Source organism: Melospiza melodia, chromosome 3, assembly GCF_035770615.1.
Source record: "Melospiza melodia melodia isolate bMelMel2 chromosome 3, bMelMel2.pri, whole genome shotgun sequence".
NCBI lineage: Eukaryota > Metazoa > Chordata > Aves > Passeriformes > Passerellidae > Melospiza > Melospiza melodia.
In genome coordinates, this window is record NC_086196.1 from 54,626,248 (window position 1) to 54,649,737 (window position 23,490).

Here is a 23,490-nt window from a genome sequence, read left to right on the forward strand (position 1 = left end):
GAAGAAGCTGCTTCCTGGCAGAGGCCATTGCTGTGTCCTTCCCACCAGTATCTCTTCAGTTCTTCTGAGTCAAGACAGATGATATCACACTTGTCAATAAAAACAGTGTGGCCAGCAGGAGTGGGGATTGTTCCACTCTACTGGGCACTGGTGAGGGCACACCTCAAGTGCTGTGTCCAGCTCTGTGTCCCTCACTACAAGAAGGACACTGAGGTGCTGGAGCGTGTCCACAGAAGGGCAACAGAGCAGGTGAAGGGTTTGGAGCACAAGTCCTGTGAGAAGAGGCTGAGGGAGCTGGGGGTGTTTAGCCTGGATTAGAGCAGGCTCAGGAGTGACCTTATCACTCCTACAGCTCCTGAAAGGAGGGTGCAGCCAGGTGGGGCAGCCTCTTCTACCAGGCTACCAGGGACAGGATGAGAGCAAATGGCCTCAAGCTGCACCAGGGGAGGTTCAGGTTGGACATCAGGAGGAATTTCTTCACTGAAAGAGTGGTCAGGCATTGAAATAGGCTGCCCAGGGAGGTGGTGGAGTCACCATCCCTGGGAGTGTTCAAGATACAACTGGGCATGACACTCGGTGCCACGGTTTAGTTGTCTGACATAGTAGTGGTTTGTCCATGGTTGGACTCAATTTTGGGGGTGTTTCCAACCTTAATGGCCTTATGGTCACAGCTGACTTGCAAAACAGAGTTTAGAGCATTTTATTACTTATACTACCAAGTGCCTACTCCTGTTGCACTTTCAGGGTAATTTTTGGAGGAGGATACCATTAAAATGACTTGCTATACTGGCAGCTTACACTAGAACAAACTTCCCTAGCATAGTTAAAAATCTCCAAGGGGAATCTGCAAGTGGCTTCAAGTCAGTTACTCAACAGAACAATACAAAATAAACCAAGTGGTTTTGACAACCTGTGCTTTTCTTTCATTCAACATCCTGCCAAAATACTCGTTTTGACAGCAACAGAAAATAGGTAGAGCAGAAGGAGCCCCTTGTATCAGGCCACATTCTGGACTCTGCAAGTATCGCAATGAAAGCACAAGTATCACCTGGCAGAAACAGAGCTTCAGCTGTGGCCTTTCTTGAGGAAAGATGGATAGTATGCACAAAACAAACTGCTCACCTACACTAGGAGTAGGCAGACAGTGGGGATTTCACTACACACAGCCTCTTCTCATGTCATGCAAAAGTTTCATTCAAAAGTGGCTCATCTCAATAGAACCTTCCAAAGTTTCTCACTTTTGTTCCACCTTGAGCAGTATAGAAATTCTTGGCTGCTCCTCCTTTGTGTTAGTCTTAGCTAATAGCCTTTTCCCATTCACTTGGTTGGGCATCCCCAAGATATTAATAAAGAATACAAAGAATCCTCAGAAAGCTCAAGTCAAAAAAAGGCAGTGCAGGTCAATGATGCCAAAACCCTGCCTGTTTCTCAAAGGACTCCCTCTGACTACTCTGACAATAGTTGGTAACTATTTAGTCCCAGAGGTGTTACATAGAACAGCAATTGATGGATGAGCAAAATCACTAACAGAAGTAAATTCCAACCTTTAGTTACAAGTCCTGAAAGAATTAATGTTCAGGGAATACAACTCATCTCCGCATTCTGTGCAATGGTTTTCCACTTCTGGGAGTCAGATGCTTGCACATCCTCCAGAATTCTTTCAATAGATTCTGCAGTTTGCCATCAGTGGGATCTATGTCACCCTGCAATCACAGTGTGTGTAATGGAGTTGGGTAGACCATCCCTCAGCTCCTTGAATGAAAGATCCAGAAAGACACAAAGCAATGCAAGAAAGCTGCTTGTATGGGCAAGTATGGGCAATGTATTAGGAGAGCAACAGCTTCTTCCTTTGAACTGTCAACTGCTCTTCCAATGTTTCCAAGCAGTTGCTTGTCAGATAGAAAGCAGGTACACTTAGCCTAAAGAAAAAAGCTTAGGAAAAACAGTCCTCACTAGCAAACACTTTTCCAAGGATGTGCTGGAAACCTGTGTCTCCATTCCTCAAGAAAGCAACATGAGAATTTCACAGAAGTTTCCAACTACTACTGTGGATGGAGCCTGGCAGTGCTGAATTTAGGCTACTGGAATAGTTTAGTTTAATGCAGTTCAAAACCTTCTTCCAAGGTCTTGCAAACTAGAGTTTATACCTTTTAATAAAAACTAATGACAATTTAGCCTAAGTATTGACGTGAAAGCTCCTGTGAGCCCTTTTCCTGAAAGCCCTTGGAACAGTCACATGGAATAAAGCACTGAACCAAAGTTTCAGCAAGAAGCCAGAGACAGCACTTGAAGACTCATGTTGCAGACACTTTCTGTCAGCTTCCACTGCTGTTGTATCACTGGAGCCTGTAAACTGTAAACTGGAGCCTGTAAACTGCTTGTTCAGAAACCAAGGCCAGGCTGTAGGAGGAGTCTTTAAAAGCAGTAAATGAAACCTGCACAGATGCAGCAGGACCCATGTAAGAAGAGCAGACAAGAGGTCAGTACTTCGGAGACGCCCGATGCTTTTTTACCCTTCGCAGTTAACGCTACTGGGAATGGAACGGAACTCCCATCCACATGGTTAACAGGCAAAATAAAACCAAAGACCATGAGTGAAATGGCAGAAAGAGACCACTCCCATCTGTTCCTTCCCTCCCCTTACACATGCACTGCCTGAAGCACCACCACGGGATGCACTTGGCAGGAAGTTGCCCAGTTGTGCACAGCCCTCCTGGGCTGGTACACCACCACAGCTGCTCCTGGGCACGCTGTGAAGAGACGGTGTCAAAAGCCACACTCCTGCTACAGCAGCCGAAACCTAAAGCATTTAAACTCAAGTTTCATGCCCTGTACCTCTGCCAAATCAGCCCCATAGTAAGAACAGCAAAAACTGCACTAGTCCGATAGTCCAAAGGTTTTGGTGGAAATCCTGTGAGTCCATGGAGCAGCACAAAAAGCCCCACTAAAGGCTGTGCTGTAATTCCAGAAAAAGAGGCAGCTCAGACATTCCACAGCCAGTGCTTAAGCAGTGCAGCAGCCAACTTCATTCAAGAAACAAGCAGGCCAAATACTACCCTTGGATGAGAAAATCAGCTTCCGCATACTCTCCTTCTCAGCCTCTTAGAGAGCATGACACATGCTCACAGTGTCCTGTTGCAGTTTTCCAGCTCTTGGTGAATGACATTCCTTCCTTTGTGCTCATAAGGAAGACAGGATTGCAGAAGCTTTGAGTTTCACAAGGTTTTGAGCAAACAACAAGGTTACAAGAAGACAATACTACAGCAGCAGTTAGATGAAGACGTTTTTGTATAGAGCATCTCATTCGAGGTTTCTGATTTGGTAAAGTTTCAGATACAATCCTTTTATTTTCTGTATTCATCCAAGGAGTCTTCAAGAACATGCCCTTCTCTCCTGAAGGGACTCCACCAGGCATGGCCTCATTAATTCCTCTCAATTCAGCCCTTCTGAGGTCACACCTTGAGTGCTGTGTCTTCTTTTTAGGCTCTCCAGCACAAGAGGGACAAGGACACACTGGAGCAAACCCAGGACAGTGGCGTCAAGATGTTCAGAGGGCTGGTGCACCCAATGGACCACGAAAGGCTGTGAGATGGGCTTGCTCTGCTTGAAGAAGGGATGCTCAGGGGAGTGTGTGTGCAGGGCATTTACTGCTGTTTAACAGGAGGACAGCAAGACTGTAGAAACAGATTTTTCCCCTCAAAGGCACGCTGTGAAATGGTCATGCAGCAATGGATACAACAGCAACCTCTGCAGATTCCAGGGAGCTATCAGGGAAAAGCTTTTCACAGTGGGGATAGGTCAGTCATTGGAACAGGGCATCTCCATCCCTGGAGATACACATATATCTCACCTCAACGATGTCCTGAGCAATCTGATCTGACATTGGATCTGATACTAAGGCTGGCCCTGTTTAGGACAGAGGGCTCAGAGATGTCCACATGTTCCCTCCAGCATTAAACATTTCATCATCCTGCATCACTGACCAGAACAGTTTCCTTACAAAGTGAAACAGTTCTAACCAAGGAAACTGAGCTTAGCCACAGGAATTAAAATTCAATACCCAGAATAGAGATTAAAAAGTCTCCTGCTACAGACCAGCACCACCTGCTTTTCACAATGATGCAGACTAAGCAAAAGCAGTGCAGCCAAATGCAATAAACAGCCAACACAGCCCTCGGTCTGCCCTCACCACCACAGGCTGAAAAATGGTTTTGGCAGCTCTATCTTGCTTTGTGTTTTACCCATACAGAGCTGGATGCCATGACAGCATCTGAAAGACAAAGGTGGCTCAACGGGACACTACTAACCAAAAGTCTATTTTTGAGCACAAGGTACTTGCAGACACCAAGTACAGCTGTCTTGCAGGATACAGATAAACAATCGTTGTAAGAATTGTTTATCTGCTGCTAAAAGAAACAGATTGACGGTGATGTTAAACAAACTGGCCATGAGAGATCTAGTGTGATCTGACAGCAAGATTTTCATAGGAAAGTAGTTTTAACAGTCTAAATGTCACTCTTCCCTACCAGAAAAATAAGAGTACCAGTCTACCCAAGAGATAAAATTAAAATTAGAGTGTTCTTTACTGCTGTTATCCTGAAAACTTGGGGATGCAATGTCAGCATAAAGGAAGTCAATGAGCAAAAGACTTCCAATGCATCAAGTAACCTTTATAAAAATACCCTCTGTGGTCTGTCTTTATATTCTGCCATGGAGCTTCAGGAAGGTCTATACACAGAAGTGCCTGCAGTGACCCTCTGTTATTCTCAAGAAACACTCTAACATTTGACATAAGGAACCTGTTGCAACAGAAATGCTCTCAGGTAACACAACATTACAGCTCTGTTAATCAGCTTTTCTCACTCCATGTGTTTCCCTGAAGAGCAGAAGACCTATTTGGAAATATATCCAGATATCAGCAATGACACTGAGCAGCACAAAAGAAATCCCTTCAGCCAGCTTTGGATTTTGATCACAACGAGCTTCCAGGAGAGCATAATCCAGCTAAGGAGAACCTGGACAAGGAATGACCAAGAAAAGGGCAAGGAGAGAACTGTGAAAAGCACAAAGGGAAATCCACAACTGGAGAGAAACCTTTGGTGAGGAAGGAGAACCAGAAAAGGTAAGATTGCTGGGAAATGGGAGTGAGGGAAAGTGTTTTCTAGAAAAAAAAAGCCAAAACTGACTCAAGAGTGGCCTACCTGGGTGGAAGGCCTCTGGATCGTAGATAGTTCTTTTCCCAAATGAGAAGCACGAGGCCAAAGGACCAAGAGCAACTGGGAAGCTCCTACACTGCTGCGGTGATTCAAAACCCTGTGAGCAAGAGGGACATAGAAACCCAGCATCGTTGGGTTGCACTGCCTTGGCACAAAATGAGCATTCACAGGGCACACATGTCGTGTGCATTGCTTCCCCTACCTTCGCCTAAGTCTCCTGCCACCGATGAGCCAAATATGCCAGACTAACAAAACCAAGATAACCAGACATGGAGGATGTTGTTGGAAGGCGCAGAAAAAGAAAAATGAACCTGAAATGAGGACTGACACTGGGTATCTTAAATGCCAAGCCCAACCCCCCTTTGGTTACTGCAGTTTCTGTCTGCGAATTACGTACGCAAATGCTGACAGCCAGGCACGAGAAGATAAATGTATGGAAAAAACACTAGATAAAGGGATATCCTAAAATCACTTAAGTGCTTTTAACAACAGTTTTGTTACGAAGTTTAATCAGCCATTCATCTGAAATTCCAAAACTCTTTGGTAAAATGGAATCACAAGGAAAAGTTCTGATGCACAACTCTAGCACTGTACACTGCCTGTCAGCTCCAGAAAACACCACTTATTTGCACAGACAAGAAGGAACACAGCATTACATAACTCAGTACATTAGTGCTAAAACTGCAAGGACTAATAACTGAGTTTAGATAAATCCCCAATAATCTTAACAACCTCTAAAAAACTATATAAATCATGGGCAAAATTTATGAGTTTGAAATGACAATTGTGAATGTTTTTTACAATCTACATGTAAAAGAAAAAGCATGAAACTATCCAATGGCTTGTAAACTGAAAACTTAATAGAAGGCTTTATACAAATAATGGCTGCATAGAAACTGCACATTAAATATGCAAATACATGCCCCAATCCTTCCCCCTGCTCTCATCTACCACACTGAAACAACAACATTACCTTTTTGGTCAACATTACCTTTAATGTCTCGATGAACAATACCATGTTCATGCAGCACATTGATAGCAACAGTGATCTGCTTTGTGTACAGCCTAATGACATGCTCCTGAAGGCCCAGTTTGGATACCTCCTCCAGAGTGCCCTCATCACAGTACTCCATGAAGATGTACATTTCTTCCTGTTTTGGGAAACAAACCAGATTTCATTTGGTATAACTCCTTTATACTTTAAGCACTGAATTAAGATACAGTTTTCCCTACATCCTTCACTGTTCATGAAATAAAGTATCATGTAATGTCTTCATGAAAGTATCACTTACCATGAAATATCTAATATTCTATTGCACAGCTATGGAAACTCTCTGCTACATGCCTAGCTGCATCATTTGTACATAACTGAGACTATCTGGTGGTATAAAAATACAGTGCTTTGGCATCAGGCAAATGACAGACACTTTGGAAACCTTGCAGGTGTATTTCACAGGAATTTATAGAGATTCTTTCTTATTTAGAGAAGGGGGTGGAAAAGGGCACAAAATTTATGTTTTGGGCTTGATTTTAATCCCTTCTCTCTGTCTCAGTTCCTGCATCATCATGTGTTGACTGCTTGAAATGGGCAAGTTTTTTGTTCTTTGCTGTGGCTTGAACAAGCATGCCAACTCTAACTCACTTTAAGGAAAAAATTAGGTTTCTGCTCCCACTCTGTCTCCAAGCCCATCTGATTTCAAACAGACTGAATTAATATAAAAAGATGGCAAAGATACCAAAGACATTTAGAATCTAGTCCAAGAAACCAATGACCCAGTGGCACAGACACCCAAATTTGTGTCTCAAATAGAGAACTGCAGAAAGCAGCCTATGTCCCCTTCTAAAGCAACAATGGGTCACCAAAACAACTTTTTCCATATTGAGCAAACCAGTCAAATCCAAGCAGCACTTTCCAGCAAGACATGAGGACTTGAAACTCACAAGTGGGAAGAGCATGTGGAAAGCAGATAGTAGTAAGAAGTTGGGTATCCCAGCACACAACTCTGGAATCCAACTCCATAGAAAAATACACTTCATTAGTTCTGCTGCTCAAGCATGAAAACTTGCTTTTTCCTTTTGAAGAGATGCTAACCAAATTCCAACACTTGTCTGGAATCAAGATTTAAATGCCAGCAGAAGATTTTTCCAGGAATCAACATGATACAATACAAGTACAATAGAACCTTTGCTGCTAACAGGGACGGGTTTTAGCCTGTCCAGTCTTTATCTACATACAGGAGCTACCATACCATATATGATACAACTTGCTTTTAGACCAGTTCAACAGAGGAGCAGCATAGAATAGTTCCAGCATTACTCACTCTATTCACTTATTTTAAGCCTCCTCTGTTTATGTACCAGTTCCAAAAAGTCTCTCCTAACTATGCTTCAGAGACCTCAATATCCAGAGGAATAAAGACACACTGCTATTCACAGAGATAACCAGACAAGATTAACTAGAATGTTCTCATGTAAAAACCTCCAATAATACAAAGCTTCTTAAAATTTTCTCTCTGCCTTGTAAAAAAAGCCCCAATAATTTATGTATTCTTACCCTGTGGAGCTCCACACCAAAATAACGAACCAGATTAGGGTGTTTGATGCCTTCAAAAATCTTCAGCTCATCAGCTGTTTCTTTGATGGTTTTGTGATCATTAGGTTGAAATCTTATCTGCAAGAAAGATTTGTCATTGTTTTGATGCTATTACAAATTAATAAGGAACAAAAAAGCAAACAACCTATCCTAAACTCAAACACAACAAAAAGCTTTTGTTGTTGTTGTTGTTAAATACCATTTCACACAAAAAGCCCCAAATTACCCCTCTCCATCCCCAAATTGAAACAAATATAAAGCACACTGAGCTATTTCTGGAAAATTACCTACAACTATGATGACTTAGAAACTTTATAAGAGCAAAATTATGTTACTTAAATGTGCCAATACACTCGTGTGCACATATGTATCTCTTCTGTGCTTGCCTTCTAGCTTAAGTGTGGTAGACAGACACAATACAAGAGAATCTGAAAACAATGTCACAGAGAGCTATCATTCAACAAAGGTTTTTTGCCAGGTACTTCATCACCAGAGAGTCTAAGTGATCTCTTTGAGGGGTTTATCCACTGAGAACAGGGCAGCTGCAAGGAAAAGGTGTGACATGAAAAAAATACCATCAAAGATTTTGAAGAAAGAAACAAGTTTTCATTACTTCTCCTATGCTGTGATGGACTATTCAGTGAGGAAAAACATTATCAGGTGCTCTGAAAAACTGATCTAAAGCTTCTAACTGTGCAAAGATAAGCAAGATGAATTGCAAGTTATGGAAGATGCTACTTTTACCACATTGTTAAAAACAGAAGCTTCAGGACAACTGCTAAAGAAATAAATGCACATAATTGCACTGAAGGAAATATTGTCCTCAGCTGCTAGGATGTTATGATTGCTACATTCTGTGTAACAATTCCAGGGTACAGTTTGTACTCAAGCAGTGGTATAATTAAATACATGAAGATTACAAAAAGGTGTCAGATGATATTCAAGTATTTTACATATTCCCTAGTGCATAGTTGCAATACTATGTATTTGTAGTAAAGCTTGTCCACTATAATCTGAAGTCATTTTAATGACACTGTAGATGAGGTAATACAACCACAGTGTCATTGGTGCAAGGGCAGGGGAATGCAGTGTCCTTAACCAGTTTAAAAAAAAAAAAAAAAATCTAACTTTCCCCAAATTATTCTTAAAGAAATCCAGAAAAGCCTTTTATTTGGAAGTTGCAAACAGTTTTCATTCAAGCCTAGTTGTTGGAGAATTCTGCTCAGAAATGGCCTTAAAGGCAGCTGTGAGGAGCAAATTCTCACAGCCTGTTTCTGTAAACAGCTAAGTTCTCAAGCCTGTCTTCAATAACATGGAGGCCTTGAGAACTTTCATAACAGGGTGAGAAAATAAATCTTGGTTTCAATAACAAATCACAGGTACTGAAAACAAAAGGAGGGGTTAGTGTTTGCTCTGTAGCCTATCATGAGCTCGAGTTTTGCAATATGTATGAGCCTAATTAACACAGTTATAAAAACCTGCATTTTGGATCAATAAAATGGAGCTCAATGCTGATCAACAAAGATGGGTCGTCTCCCTTCACTTCAATACCTAGTGAAACAAACATTTCTCAAAGATCTATTTATGAGCTTACTTCAGCTTCTGCTAAAGAGCACACACATGTTGATCTGTAAAGAGCACCTGCACCTAGAAAGCAACTTTGAATTACAGAAACAGAGTGCAGCTGATGGGGAGGAAAAATGTTATTTCATCAGGAGAAAAAAAAACAGCAACAAAATCTCAAGTGTTGGTATTAGTCAGTGACAAGAGTATGGTACAAGAAGTTAACCACAAGCCCAGTCATGCTTTTCCACACCTTGGAGGTGACATACATATTGTGTGTGTGTGTGTGTATGTAAGCAGTGGCTCATGAAATGTAACTGCTGCAACATCCAGTGGTTGCCACAGTAACTGCTGTGAACCCTTAATGTTTGCAGTTGTCTTAAGATGTAGAAATGCACTAAAATGAAACAATAATTTAAAAGAAAAACAACCACAAGGTGTTGTAGGGGAAACAGATCTCTATGCCTACACAGCTTTACTTACTTCTATTCTGAAAACTAGATTTTCTGTACCCACAAGTTAGTCAGCAGTTTTGTGACTCAACCTAGCTCACACTATGGGAGAAGCTGAAAAACATCTGATGTCACACTTCCTATCTATTGCTCTAAGGAATGAAGAAAAAAGTAATAAAAGATGAGAGGAAACAGTGCAAAGTAAAATATAAATTTGTGTACAGTCTTCACTAATCTTTCAAAATTATTTAAAATCTCTCAATGGAAGTTCACATATATTAAGGATTCGTTTAAATTCACAAAGTATCCTATGAGATCAGTAAAAAAAAAAATTATCCATTTTACATATGTTTAAATTAAAAGTTATAAACTGAAAAGCAACTTGAGGAAAAGGTGCTAACAGCAGCTGTGGCTACATGAAGAAACAATTTGTCTTCCCATCCTTTCCCCGTCAGCTAATAGCAGTGTGCAGAAACCCTCGATGCCTCCTACATCACCCACATTTGGTTTAGGAAAAAAACAAGGGCAGCAGTGATTCTTGTATTCACAGCACTCACTTCCTTCATAGCCATCAGCTCTCCAGTGTCAACACTGATGCAAGTATAGACCTTCCCATACTGGCCTTCACCTGCAAAGTCAGGGTAAGGAAAATTCAGTACATTGCCTTCAACAAGCAACAGGTACACCAACTGCAATGAGGAAACATCACTGCTTTTCATCTTTCTTTTAATTTACTACTCCAAGTAGATTTTAACTGCAACAATACACTCATAGCCCTGAATTCAAGCTGAATGAAAGTAAAAACATTAATCAGCTAACCTGAAAGAAAACTTCTCAAGAACAAGTATTTTCTCCAAAAATCCCAAACCAGAGAGTAAAATATGATCATACAAGGGAAACAATAAAATTGGTGAATTAAATCTCAGAGTTCCAACTAATTTCCATTTATATTTCTGGTGATTCCAAATGTAGAACTTGAACATTTTATAGGTTTAAACACATGCAGGTAACACAAGATCATACCTAAGTAATAGTCCTAACCAAGTCCTTCTTGTTTCCTGTTATTTGACCAATAAAACGTCAGTGACCTTCTACATTAAGAAAATCCTACCCACAACAGTATTTTGTACTTTAACATTTTGATTTCAATAAAGCGGACAATACCTATGCAGAGACCTAAGATTTTTAAACACAGTCTTTGATTTCCCTCAAAAATATGAAGTTTGGTATTTTAGCTAGATAAATGGAAGTATAAAGAACATACCAATTTTGTTTCCTCTCTGCCACTTGAAAGTCACTTTTCTCAAACCCACGTGCATAACATTATCATAAGATTTCGGTGTGTCACAAACTTGGCCAATGATGTTCTTCCTTCTCATCTCTCTGTATCTCCTTTCTTCAAATAACTGAACAGACTTTTGAACGGCTTCCATCGGGGCTTGCTTGGAGGCAGTGTCTAAAAAGAGTGATGAACAATTTCCTTGATTAAGAAATATTCACCGTTATATTTTGTTATCTTTTGATATCACATGAAATACCCAGAGTTAAAAGAACACTATTTAGTGAGTCTAATTAAGATGTAGGAAAAGAATAAGACATTTTAACAATCACATATGAAACTATCACTTATGAATCACATATGAAACTAAGGTAAAATGAGAACAACTGTACTTTCCTAATCATCTCTTACTTGATTCAAAGAAATCACATTTATGAAACGCAACACACTTGTTTGCATTTGACCTGTAACTAACCTCTGATAGGGGAAATATGCTAGGGTCATAAAAGCACTAAGGAAAGAAGGACAGGTAAGGTTTTGTTCTTCAGACATAAGAGAGGTTTCTTGAAAGAGCCATGACATCTGTTATTTCAAAGATTTAGATGTATTAGAAACTCCAGCTCTCAAGTCTTATTATGAAACGGCATACTAGTGAGTGAGACCAAAGAGATCTCAGGGCAGTGTTAAGTTCATACCCTCCTAGTAAAGCACAAAAATGGTACATCTGTCACTGTTGACACCACTAGTCTAACCTGTTCCTGGCAGTCTCCAGAGGATGGAGATGATACTCCCAAACGATATATTCTACTCCCCTACCCACAGTTAATACTAGTTCTGCTATACCAAATATGCCTTGCTGTAGTTTTCAATCAAAATATTTGTCTTATTCACAGTGGACAGTAAAACCAGTTCCCATTACAGTAGTCTTCTAGAAAATTTCAAGTTTTCCTTCATTCTTCTTTTTCAGTTTAAACAAACTGAAATTCATTCAGTATTTATGTTCTGACTTCTAGATTTTAGAGTAAGAACTAGTAATTCTTCCTGTGTTCTGTGTAAGACACATAAGGAGACCAGTTTCCAACGTGACAGAAACGTTTTTCTCATGTTTCCTGGGGTTCTACCCTCACATTTATGTTTGCCACAACATATGCAAACAAGCTTCGTGTATCGACCCATACAGTACAGGAGTGTCTGAAGTGATCAACTTACTTTCAGTTTCATGAAAATCAGTAATAAGACACAGAAAAGGAGACCCCCACAATAGCCTTAAATTTAGGGGAGAGTGTGGGATCACACACTATTAGACATCCAAAATAGGAAAATCCCACACTGGGAAGAGATATTGGGAAGTGAGAAAGTGTTTCCTACTGTCATAACTGGGCACTGAATAGGGACTGCAAACTTCTGCAATTTCTATATAGTAATAAATGAACACAGTTTTGTAGAACACTGGTACTACCTTTCAGAAACTGAAAAGAATTAACTTTTATAAAGTTTAATTACTCCTACCTTGTGACTCTGTTAGCAATATCCCATACCTGCAATCAGGGGTTTTTTTTTTTCCTCCTTCCTATGTATAAAGCTGTGAAAGCCTCTTCACAATCCACAATAAAATCCAACCTTTCAGTAGAGCACTGGTCTAACAGACATTGCATTACAGGGATTCCTAAACACCTACCTTTGGTCTGGTTGATCAACGTTCTGAGCTCCCAACTCCGCCGGGATGAACCACTGGAATCTCCTTTTGGATACAATGGCTCTAGAGAAATAACAGTGTGAGCACAAAAGTAGCTTTACCTCATATTAAAGATAATGCCATTATTTTCAGCAGAAGCTGAAATGTAATCCTACATATGGGACTAATAACCCTTCATGTATAGCAATGTATGCTCTTGAAATCAAAACTGACTTCTCTTCAGAAAACAAATTTCAAACAGAATTTCATTTGTATAGAAACAGAGATCTCCTTCCACAACTTAGAAAAGCACTTGAAGCCAGGGCACTCAGAATCAAACATGCAACATATCTGTAGGAAAACAATTTTCTAAGGTTCCTTACAATAAGATTTGTATTCATTCCAACCTAAGCCACCTTCCTTTTCATATATATACCAAAAAAAAAGGAATAAGCATGAGGCAGACAGTATTTTCAACATTTGCTTAAAAACTAACAAAGATGAAAAAAATCTCCCACATCTTTTAATATAATTTGTTAAGGCATTTCTCTGTATGAAATCCAGCGTGGATGACCACAATATCAACTCTATTTTGCTTCAGATTTTGTACTTCCTTTCAATTTGCACAATCAATCTTTCAATGTACTTGTTGCAATAAATACCACATATTCAGGGGCTGGGAAAACCTGACAGAGAAGCCCTGATCAGGACATCAAGTCACACATCCTGACCCTTCTTCCAGGATTCAAACAACAGCAAGTATTTGTAATACTGCAGAAAAGAACTGGACAGAAAACACTTCACTGTCCTGATGGATCCAGTTCAAACCTCATTAACAGTGTTTTGAAATTTACTATCAAATGGGGTATATAATTCAGAAATCATATTACTAATTTAATTTTGAACATCGGAACTCTGTAAAGCATCAGGAAATCCCTTTAGATACAATTCAGAAACAATATGAATGGCAAGAGAATAACGGATATATCGAGAACAAAAGGATTTCCTCTGACCATATAAGCCCACAAGTTAAAAATCTAAGATTTCTGAATGTGATGAGGTGAAAAAAATTTTTAGAAAGGGTAAGAGCTGGGAACAGAGAGAAATATGTTAATGACATAAAGCATCTGCACGTGTAGGTCACAATTTGTTACTGTGACAATCACCTTCTCGCTCTTCAGTGGGACTGGAGTGACGACTAAGGGATCTGAACTGCAACTCAGCTGCTATTGAAGCAAGTCGATCATTTTCAGGGACACTGGAACCCCTGTTAAAAAGAGTCATCATACTAATTAACATGTCATTAGTGTTTATTTAATGCAATGCTAATTTAACTGCAGTTTTTAAGAGATGGAACCTCTGAAGCCTAGGATATGAACCATGAAAGCAACATGAAAGAAAAACTGATGCCGAAAGGTAAACAGAAAACCCTCTCTATGGTTTTTCCCTCAAATGAAGACTTTTTAGATTATTTTAGTTATGCTGCTCTATGAAAAAGCCCTAAGCTTCCAAAGCATAAACTTCAAACTGTTTCTTGCCTGTAGCAACAGAATCCATTTTCATGACTTGTAACCTACAACTAAGAACAGCTGCTGCAGGATGCAGCTTGTGCCAGGGCTGGATATACAATCAGAAGTGATTCAGCTGGGTGATAATGTGAGCCACATCATCAGATGAAATGTAGTAACTGATTCAAATGTGCCTCGTGCACTGCAAGTACAGTCATAGTCCACAGTCATTACGTCAGAACCAATGGAAAGAAACATAAGCTGGCTGACAGGAAGGACACTGTTAAATGACAGAAGCCTGATCACTTAGAGGCCCCAGTTCTTCCACACAGCACACAAAGGAATCAGATGCCTCAGAGTAAAAGTCAGATGAACAAGAAGGCTGAACAGAAAGGAGAACAATATTAAGAGAAACAAGACTTTAATTCTTAGGTCTTCAGCCACCTTCCTCCAGCCCCAGACAAAAATTAGTTCACTCATTTTAGAGCCGTAACTTCTTTGCAGAAGTCTCTCTACCCTTTTGGAAAAGGTTCCCCTTCAATTTTTAAAGTTTGATGGGGAAGAATTGTGACTGATGTCTCCCTAAACATACTATGTTAGAGGTATGAGCTAAATGTTACTGAAAAGTGGACAACATTGTTAAATCTTTCACTGAAAGCTAACAGCTACAAAAAGATGAAAGATACTTTGCATGACAAGGTCCACACATACCTATGAGAGGACTACCAGTCCTACAGTTGTTTCCAAATTGTATCTGAGTATTACCTAAAAATAGTTTTAAAAAAACCAAAAATAACAGAAAAACACTGCTTCAACCTTGAGAACAGAAGTCAAAACCACAGACAAACTATTCCCATGCAAATGTTCTCCATACAATGTTTGTTTGCTTTGCACTTCCTTCTTCTGCCCAACCAGATATTATAAGTTTGAGCAGAAACTGAAACTAAACTAGTGAAAATCCTCATTATTCTTCAGGAAGTTGAGGTTTTAATGAGAAAGAAGGCTAAGGTGGTTCTCAGCATATACACAGCACTGACTCCTGATGCATAAAATGCTTAAAAACAAGCAAAGCTACATTAGTTCTAAAATGAAGCAGCAGCTGAACAGGCCTAAGCACCACAGCTTCGAATGCAGGTGCCTAAACCCCATTTCAGGTCCATCTTAGGCACCCACACCTTTTATTGATCCAGAAAGTCTGTATGCATATTATTAGGCAAAAATTATAGTAAAAGAGAAGAATGCTAGATAATTTTTGGCTCCAGCCCTGGATAAATAACAAAATGATGAATAATAACCACAGTTAGCTCAAAAACTGACCATCTAAAAAGATTATAAACATAAACCTACCATAAATGTATAAATACCAGAAAATTCAATGTTAACAACCAGGTATTAGTGCTTTGGATTTTAATTTCTAGTTATACTATTATATTGGTTTTTGTTTAAAAAAAAACTTCACTAGAACTATGGTGGCATTTGTGCACTATGCACTGCCTAGTACAATTGATTTACCAAGTTCCTACATTCAACTTTTCACAGATATTTAATGCTTATAATCATGTCTTAACTGTCTAAAGAGTTTCTGGAAAGTGTCCAAAGCTTCTGTCTTTGTGCTATTTCAGCACTGGACTCCACACTTTGCCAAACCACAAAACATTTCGTTGATCCAAAAGATTCCATTTCTCTTTTGGAGCACAAATAAACGAAATTCATAATTAAGACCACAATGCATCAAAGTTTGCAACTTTCTTTTAACTATACTAAAACAAAACAAAAAAACTGTAGAAATATATTACATTGCAGTATTTTGCTTTCCTCAATAAACAGAACCCCCAAAAAAAAAACCCAGCAGCCTTCAGAAGTCTGTCTCTGCTTTCATAAATTTTTTCTTCAAATGATTCCTAGCTCATACAGGGTATTAAACGCTACTTAAAAATCTAGAACAGTGCATTAAAAAAACAAGATTATGGGATATTTTATTAAAAAACATCAGAAAAATGGTTTCAGAAAAAACGCTGAGAACTCTAGGAAAAATACAAGTCTTGGAAAAACACTAATTATCCATCCCACTGTCGGCTTATAAAGCTGCCAGAACCTCTTAGTGAATATTTTCTAGCATGTTACTTACTTGAAAGGGCTGCAGACTACTGCCTACTCTGCCTTTCTCATGAGGGGGCTTAAAACAGAAGCATAAAGGATAAATAATGTCTATGTCTGAATGGCAAAAATTTCAAGATTTTCAACCAAAAAAAAAGGCCTAGATTCATAAGCTATACATCTGGAGGCTACTGTAAAAGGTGCAAGACACATCTTGCAATAAAAATAAAAATCTTGCTGAAAATATTGTATATAAAAAGTTTTATTTACTTCCCTCTTAACAGCTTAATGCATGCCTGTGCGATGCATCTGATAACAAATCAAACTATGATGGTCTGCTGGCTCACAACCAGAAATTATTTATTACAAAACAATTCATAATCAAGTTATATCCAAGTTTGCTTTGGTCACTATCAATCTATTGTTCCTTCATCACCTCTTTTTTTCTCTACCAGCTTTGTGATGTAGTTAGATGTGTGTATCCATTCATATGAATTTCTATCCCAAAGCACTTTCAGTAATCTGCAGTAGAAATAAGAATCTAAAAACCTATTTTTAAACCCCAAGATAACATCACTGTGTTAAGAGGAGGCTTTTCACAGTCAAGGGTGCACAGGAAAACAAAGGTAAATAAAGTTGGGAGATATGTCAGTGGTCTGACTTGTAATATGAGAAGAAATACCAACAGTCTGAAATTATAGCAGCCAAATGAAACATCAAAAAACAAGAAAGAAACTAACATAGGTCTGTCAAAAAATGTAGCAACAGAATCAAAAAAATATGATGATACACAAGTAATTTCTGTTACATATCCTGATACAAGAATAGTTTCTTTCATATTAAGTTTATTCTGCACCATCCTATGAAACCAAAGGGGTAGCAGGAAATTATTTTTAAAAATCCTCATGGTGTTTAATTTTGCACTACACAATGTTTCAAAATACTTCTATGATTCTAAGTGTTAGTTATCAGTACTATTTACTAAAGTTATACCAATGAGCTGACTGGCATATATTCATTGCATGGGCATTTTACTGAGCAAATCTGTAATCTACCTCAGAACTGCATGCTTTAACTACCACATGTTCAGGCTTTTTGAATCTGCAAGTGGTCTCATCATCGATTTCCGACACGTGACTTTGCCCAAGTGGAACATGAATGAAGGAGCCAGTGGAAGAGACGATGGAGGGAAGGTGCAAAGGATCTATTAGGATGCATGTGGGAGCAGTTATGTGGGTGATGCAGGGAGGATGAGTGTGCTACAGCATGGAGTGCAGCTACCTGGTCTCATTGGCACTGCTGAGAGCTTTGGGCTGGGCTGAGTCGCTGCCCACGGGGGCGGGGCGACTCACAGCAACACTGCCATGGCTCCGCGCATCGCAAGGGACGCTCCGCGTGCTGTGGCAAGAAGAAAAACTTCAGGAAATGGTTAAAAAATGAATGTATGGAGCTGAAAGTTTGTTTTAGAAACAAAATATTGAAGTGCGTATAATGATGCCTGATTTCAGAAGTTTTTCAATTGCATAAAGATTTTTATGTGGAATAGCTCTGGGTCTCGGAAGATTGTGGCTGCCAATGTATACAATAATAACAATCCTCAAAATAAAAATCTTCTAATCTTTAGAATACTACTAGTTTCTGCCAAAGCTAAGTGGCTTCTGAAAAAAAAGTCATTTGTAGAGTTTCTCACTGTCATCATATTCTTGGAAAATAGGGCCCTCTGTGTAAAATAAGGCATGGTGATGTTTATTTCGACATTTTTTAAAACTGTTTTTGCAATAATTCTCATGTCAACTCTTTCAAAGGCAGGAGAAAAGATCCACTGTTTTAAGCATATTCACAGTGGGTTGGCAATGATGCAGAAATGCCGCCATATCTCAGAATGCTACATTTTTATGTTCCATGAATGCAAATTCCAGAAAGCACTGCCACAGGAACTTGAGCAGGCATTCAAAGTGTGGAAGGAAATAAAAGTATTGTTGATGAGCAGTTTTCACTGAATTAAAGCTTTTTACGTTGAAACACTGGTTTCAGGAAAGATAAAGGGGATAAGAATGACTTCAAAGTGAGAACCCATGCACCAACAGAAAGGGGGGTGGCCAAGCAGCAAGAAAGGGAAACTTGTATTGTCCTGAAAAGCACATCAATAAATTCTGGATCACATACATGCTGATTTTTTCTATCTGCTTTGCCCCCAAACGGAAACAAAAGGTATTCCACTTACTGACATTCAGCATAGCCAAGAGAGGATAAAACAGTTTAAAATGCTGTAGTAATGCTCAATACCTGAAGCCTTCAGGCGTGGGGATGATGAGATGAGGGTTTGGTGGATCACTATGGCACCGAGGCACTTTTACAGGACGGGGACTGTTTCGATGAACAGCTGCAAACATAAAAACAGATCACATTTACTCAGATGTCAGAAAAACTCTCTTAAGGGCCATTTCAAGACACAAAATTAAAACAAATTCCTATTTACAGAGTTAAGTGTGAACATATTTTCTTATCCTTTGATAAAAATACATATTATTCCAACTTTGAATAAATCAATCATAGGTATTAACACTTTTCATATTTTTGTATTACTTAACTCATCCATAAAATAATGAAAATTCTACAGATAGCCAAAAACTAGCAATTAGAAAATGTGTACATACTTCATAAAAACTTCATTGCTTCTACTTCACAAATTAATCTTATTGCAAAATAAATATTAACCAAATAATAATAAGCAAAGAGCAATATTATGTTCCTTTCCATAAGAATTAAGCTTCCTCAGACAATAATAGAAAGCAAATTAGGCTGTGGAAAAAACCCACATATGATAGTTTTATCCAAAATAATGCCCCTTTGACAGCGTGCCTCAAGGAAGTGGTACGAATGGACAGTACAAAACCCAAATGGGTAGTCACTATTTTTATGCCTAACTAATTCAGTGCCTCCAAGAGCAGTCTTCACCATCTGCCCCAACTCCTCCTTAAATAATAAGAAAAATACTGTGGCAGTCACATCTCAAGACAGCTGGTTGCCTACCAAACCACGAGTCAGTACTTTGTGCCAGGCCAGGTTCCTCTCAGGGAGCTACATTTCTGCCTTGTTTGCACTACTAGGGCAAGCAAAAGATGGCAGAGCTGGATGTTGGTTGTCCTGCTGTAACTGGCAAATATACCAGCAGGAGACCCAGAAGGCAGCTCCTGCCCCACCCAGGTAGACATCAGCTGTTTCACAAAGCAAAAAGACAGGATAAAACACCAGGAGATACACAGCTATGTGTCTAGAGGCAGCAGCATGAACACAACTGGATTCTCAGCTTTGGGAAAAGGAGTAAAGACCACAGAGAGTTTAAGTCCTTCAAAGTGGTAAGCAAATACAACTAGGAAGTCTTCTTTTTCTTCTAATCAGGAGATAGGAGTGGGTATCTGCAGTATCTGCAGCCAGGATACAGTCTATGTTAAATTTCACATGTATTAAAGTTTCAGACTGGTGTTGAAGTCTGCACCATTTATCTGTGTCACCTCCTCCCCATGTCTCTGAGACAAAAGCTGTCAAGCAATTTAGTTTGTGTGATCTGCAGTAACATTTATAAGAGTTTCAATAATTTGGGATCATCATGCTGGTGATCTACCTAAAACAGGCCTCCCTCTCAACAGCACTACTGAATGTGAATGTACAGGCTTTAAATCACTGTACAGAATTTAGCTAAATTTGATTGTAGACTATGCTTCTTTGACTGACTTTCACTGCAAAAGGTTTGTCAGCTATAAGATTTTCTCATCAAAATGATATCAAAACAAGCTTTTCTGAAAAACTAGAAAACCTCCTCTGCTGGGGGCAGATTACCCTCCCCTCATGTCTTTTATCATCAAACCCACCCAAGACGTGGGCACCAGAAGAAAGATATAAAAGATGACAAAGTGTTTTGAAAAGTAAACGAGTCAACAGAGTTGAGAAGAGAAAGACAGAAATAGTGCTGAGAAAGAGATGGGTAAAAGGCACACACAGCAGGCAAAACATTATTTTCTCAAGATGCATCATCAAATATGTTGATTTCACTCTAATGATATCAACACATATCTATAAAAATGTATTTTACATTATGCCATATTTTATAGCAGAGAACTGTTTTGCACAACTCCCATGTATAATGTATATCATGTGTACTTGACAATATAAAATCCATTAGAAGCAAAAACATCTGCAGTGCCAAAGTGTAAATAACTGCAGCATCACAATGAAAGCTTGGGAGAGGGAGCTGTAACTGCCTTCTTAAAGTTAAAATCACTTCTTTACCCAAGCTTTAAACAACACAGCCCCTTCCTATAAGATCTGCAGGACTTCACAGGAAGGATAAAATGAGAGGAAAGAATCTGTAAAGCTTTGAAATTTCTTGGGTTAAACTATCACATATTTACACTTTATCAAGGAATAATGGTTTCACATCAACAATCACAAATAGATTGAAAATACTTTTATTGGCATTTCTCGCATTTTAAAAGCACTTTACAATCAAAATTCTGTAACAGCAGCAGCAAAGCTCCAGAACAAATGCCAGTAACTTCTGCCTTACCAAGGTACAAACCTGTAACAGGACTGTGAGGTTTTCCAATAACGTGGCCAATGCACTCATTCATCAGAGCTTGTAAACTCTAGGAAAGACAAACATAAAAAGTTGTGATGTTTTGTTACAAGAAGGTTGATGGTCATATGACAAAGCTCACAGTAACAAAATTACATTGTTCAAGTGTGTATGCAATCTGTCAGATAAGCACCCCTATATTCTACCTATTCTATTAAACTTCTGGATCCACATTAGTATTTTGACTTAACTGATTTTTTTAAAGCTAGAAGTCTTGGCTTTCTCTTGTCTTTTGTCCTTGTCAAAATTACATAACTAGTACCATACCATAAAGAATATTTCAAAATATAAAGGTATTGGAACTTAACGTTCATTGTTAATATAATTAAAATCACATTTCCTGAAAAAAAACAATCTTTTCTGCTCTCCCCCTCCACATCCCAAGAAGAAACCTAAAAAAACTGAGTGAGAATATGATGGCCTGAATCTCAAGATGAAGTTCTGTTAAAACAAAAAATATTAAGCCCTGCATATTAAAAGAAATGCACTTTCCTTATCTACCCATGAAGCTATCAAAACTTCCATGAAAGGGATTTTAAAAGTTAAAATCACTGAACTGGGCCTCAGACAATCTGAGACAAATTATTAGGTGTACTATTCAATGGGTATGTAATGCTGGACAAGTTGTCAAATCTTCCTGTGGTTCAATTTACTGGCCAGAACAGCAGGAATATAATGCATCCTCACAAAGTAGTAAAATTACGTTCTTTGGTAAAGCTGTTGTGAAGGTCACTTCTATTTGCCAGTTCACTCAGTGTAAACAAAATTTTTTCCAGAAATTCAAAAACTTAGTGAAGATCAGGAACTTCAAGGACTAAGAAAAAACATAATTATAAAACTAAGGAAGCACTGAGTTTGAGACTGGCATATTTTACCAACACAGACTGAGCTAGAATTTCATTTTGAAATGTAGAGCTCTAAATATAGACCATCATTCTTCCATGACATGATGTAGAATCTGAGAGATCAGGCTTGACATTGCCATTTCTAGGTAAAATACTGTGACCAGTGCTATACAGATTAATCAAAGCGGCTTCAAGTGATGATCTCCAAAACTGAAATCCAGTTTAAGAAAGAAAAAAAAGTTCAAAAATGCAGTTAAGGTTTTGGGCTTCCCCCTTTTTTCCCCCCCCTCATTTGCTCAAAGTCTGTTTCAGAAATTCTGTCAAAGCAGAAGAATTTAAGGGGCTACTTCCTAAAGCCAAGTATCAGTGTATTCCAAATACCAGCTTAACTCTGTCATCAAGGCAGGCAACCCTTCCCAGCAAGGCAAACTAACAGGACTAACACATAATTTACTAGAGAGCTCCTGATAAAAATACATGTGAAAAAAGTTTAAAACATGTATTTTCTGGATTATGCAAGATTAATGTGGTTGGCATTTCATAACACATCTTGAAATAAGTAAAAATCAAGAGGTGCTAACACTCACATTCTGCTATTTTGTGGCAACTGTGCTTTCACTTCTATGTAGTATCGTACCAAGATGAAAAATAAATTCTCAGAACAGGAAAAGGAGGAAAGCAGAGTAGACAAAAAAGCCAGCTCTAGTCTACTGGGGTTTTTTCATAATAAAAACAAAAGAAAGATGTTCTAAAGTCTTTTTCATGTTGGAACTACTTGAAAATTAACAAATCTTTAAATGACAAGGATTTTGTATTCATATCCATAGATGAACTTTGAGTGTTAGTCAGCCTCAGAAGCTTAAATTTAGAAATTGATTATCACAACTATAAATCTCTGTAGAAAGCTGCTGTCAAGTATTCAAGATCCAAGATAAGGTGGCCTCCCAAGACCGTACTAGCAGTACTTGCAACTTGCCAGCAAACTGAAACCATTACTGGCAATGGTCACAAATCTACTCTTTTCAGAATCTAACAAACAGGAGAGATAGCAGCATCAACAGTGATATACAACAGCAATTGTTTCAGAACTGCATGTGTGTTCAGATGTTGTTTTATAAAAAGTATCCGTGCAAAACATATACTGATAGCTTCACAAGCATTTATAAATAAACACCAGCAGAAAAACTTATCCATACCAAGAAGTCATCTTCTGGGAGAGCTGAAATAAATGCTGGCTCAATGGCTTGAAGAAAATCAAAACCTTGAGTTGCCCATCTATGTAAAAGAAAAAGACAGAAAATGAAATGGTGTTTGGCCAAAGTCATCATTAAAAGTTTCAATTACGTCCAAGAACAGTAAATAACAGTTAATTATTTTTCCTCTGCAAAATATGATAGAATCCTCATTAAAAAAACAGACTAATATATAAAACACAAAAATGTTACCTTTTATCCAGTTATATTTGGACAAAGGCTGATTTTAGCAAGGATATTGCCAAATAAGGTGAGCAGGCCATGCTATGTATCTACACCCATAACATCCTGTCTTCCAAACAGTATCACCAACTCAACCATCATTTGTTTCAGAGCAACAAGCCAAACCACTGCAATCCCTGCCTGAAGTCTC

At 38.7% G+C, this 23,490-nt stretch overlaps 1 protein-coding gene across 9 annotated transcripts in view; it reads right to left on the reverse strand.

Annotated features, from left to right (window-relative positions):
* The window catches only part of MAP3K4 (mitogen-activated protein kinase kinase kinase 4), a 66,862-nt gene that overhangs the window by 2,998 nt on the left and 40,374 nt on the right, over positions 1–23,490 (reverse strand). For 4 of the 9 annotated variants that reach the window (XM_063151785.1, XM_063151783.1, XM_063151784.1 and 1 more), the window contains 10 exons: positions 23,061–23,139; positions 20,951–21,029; positions 18,670–18,766; positions 17,665–17,781; positions 13,945–14,045; positions 12,782–12,862; positions 11,089–11,280; positions 10,382–10,452; positions 7,771–7,887; positions 6,208–6,367 (listed from right to left, as the gene is read on the reverse strand). In XM_063151785.1, the coding sequence (XP_063007855.1) occupies positions 6,208–6,367; positions 7,771–7,887; positions 10,382–10,452; positions 11,089–11,280; positions 12,782–12,862; positions 13,945–14,045; positions 17,665–17,781; positions 18,670–18,766; positions 20,951–21,029; positions 23,061–23,139 (1,094 nt within the window). Of the gene's footprint in view, positions 1–5,201; positions 5,314–6,207; positions 6,368–7,770; positions 7,888–10,381; positions 10,453–11,088; positions 11,281–12,781; positions 12,863–13,944; positions 14,046–17,664; positions 17,782–18,669; positions 18,767–20,950; positions 21,030–23,060; positions 23,140–23,490 lie in introns of all 9 variants that reach the window. The other 5 variants (XM_063151786.1, XM_063151782.1, XR_010027124.1 and 2 more) reach the window with 4 other exon arrangements.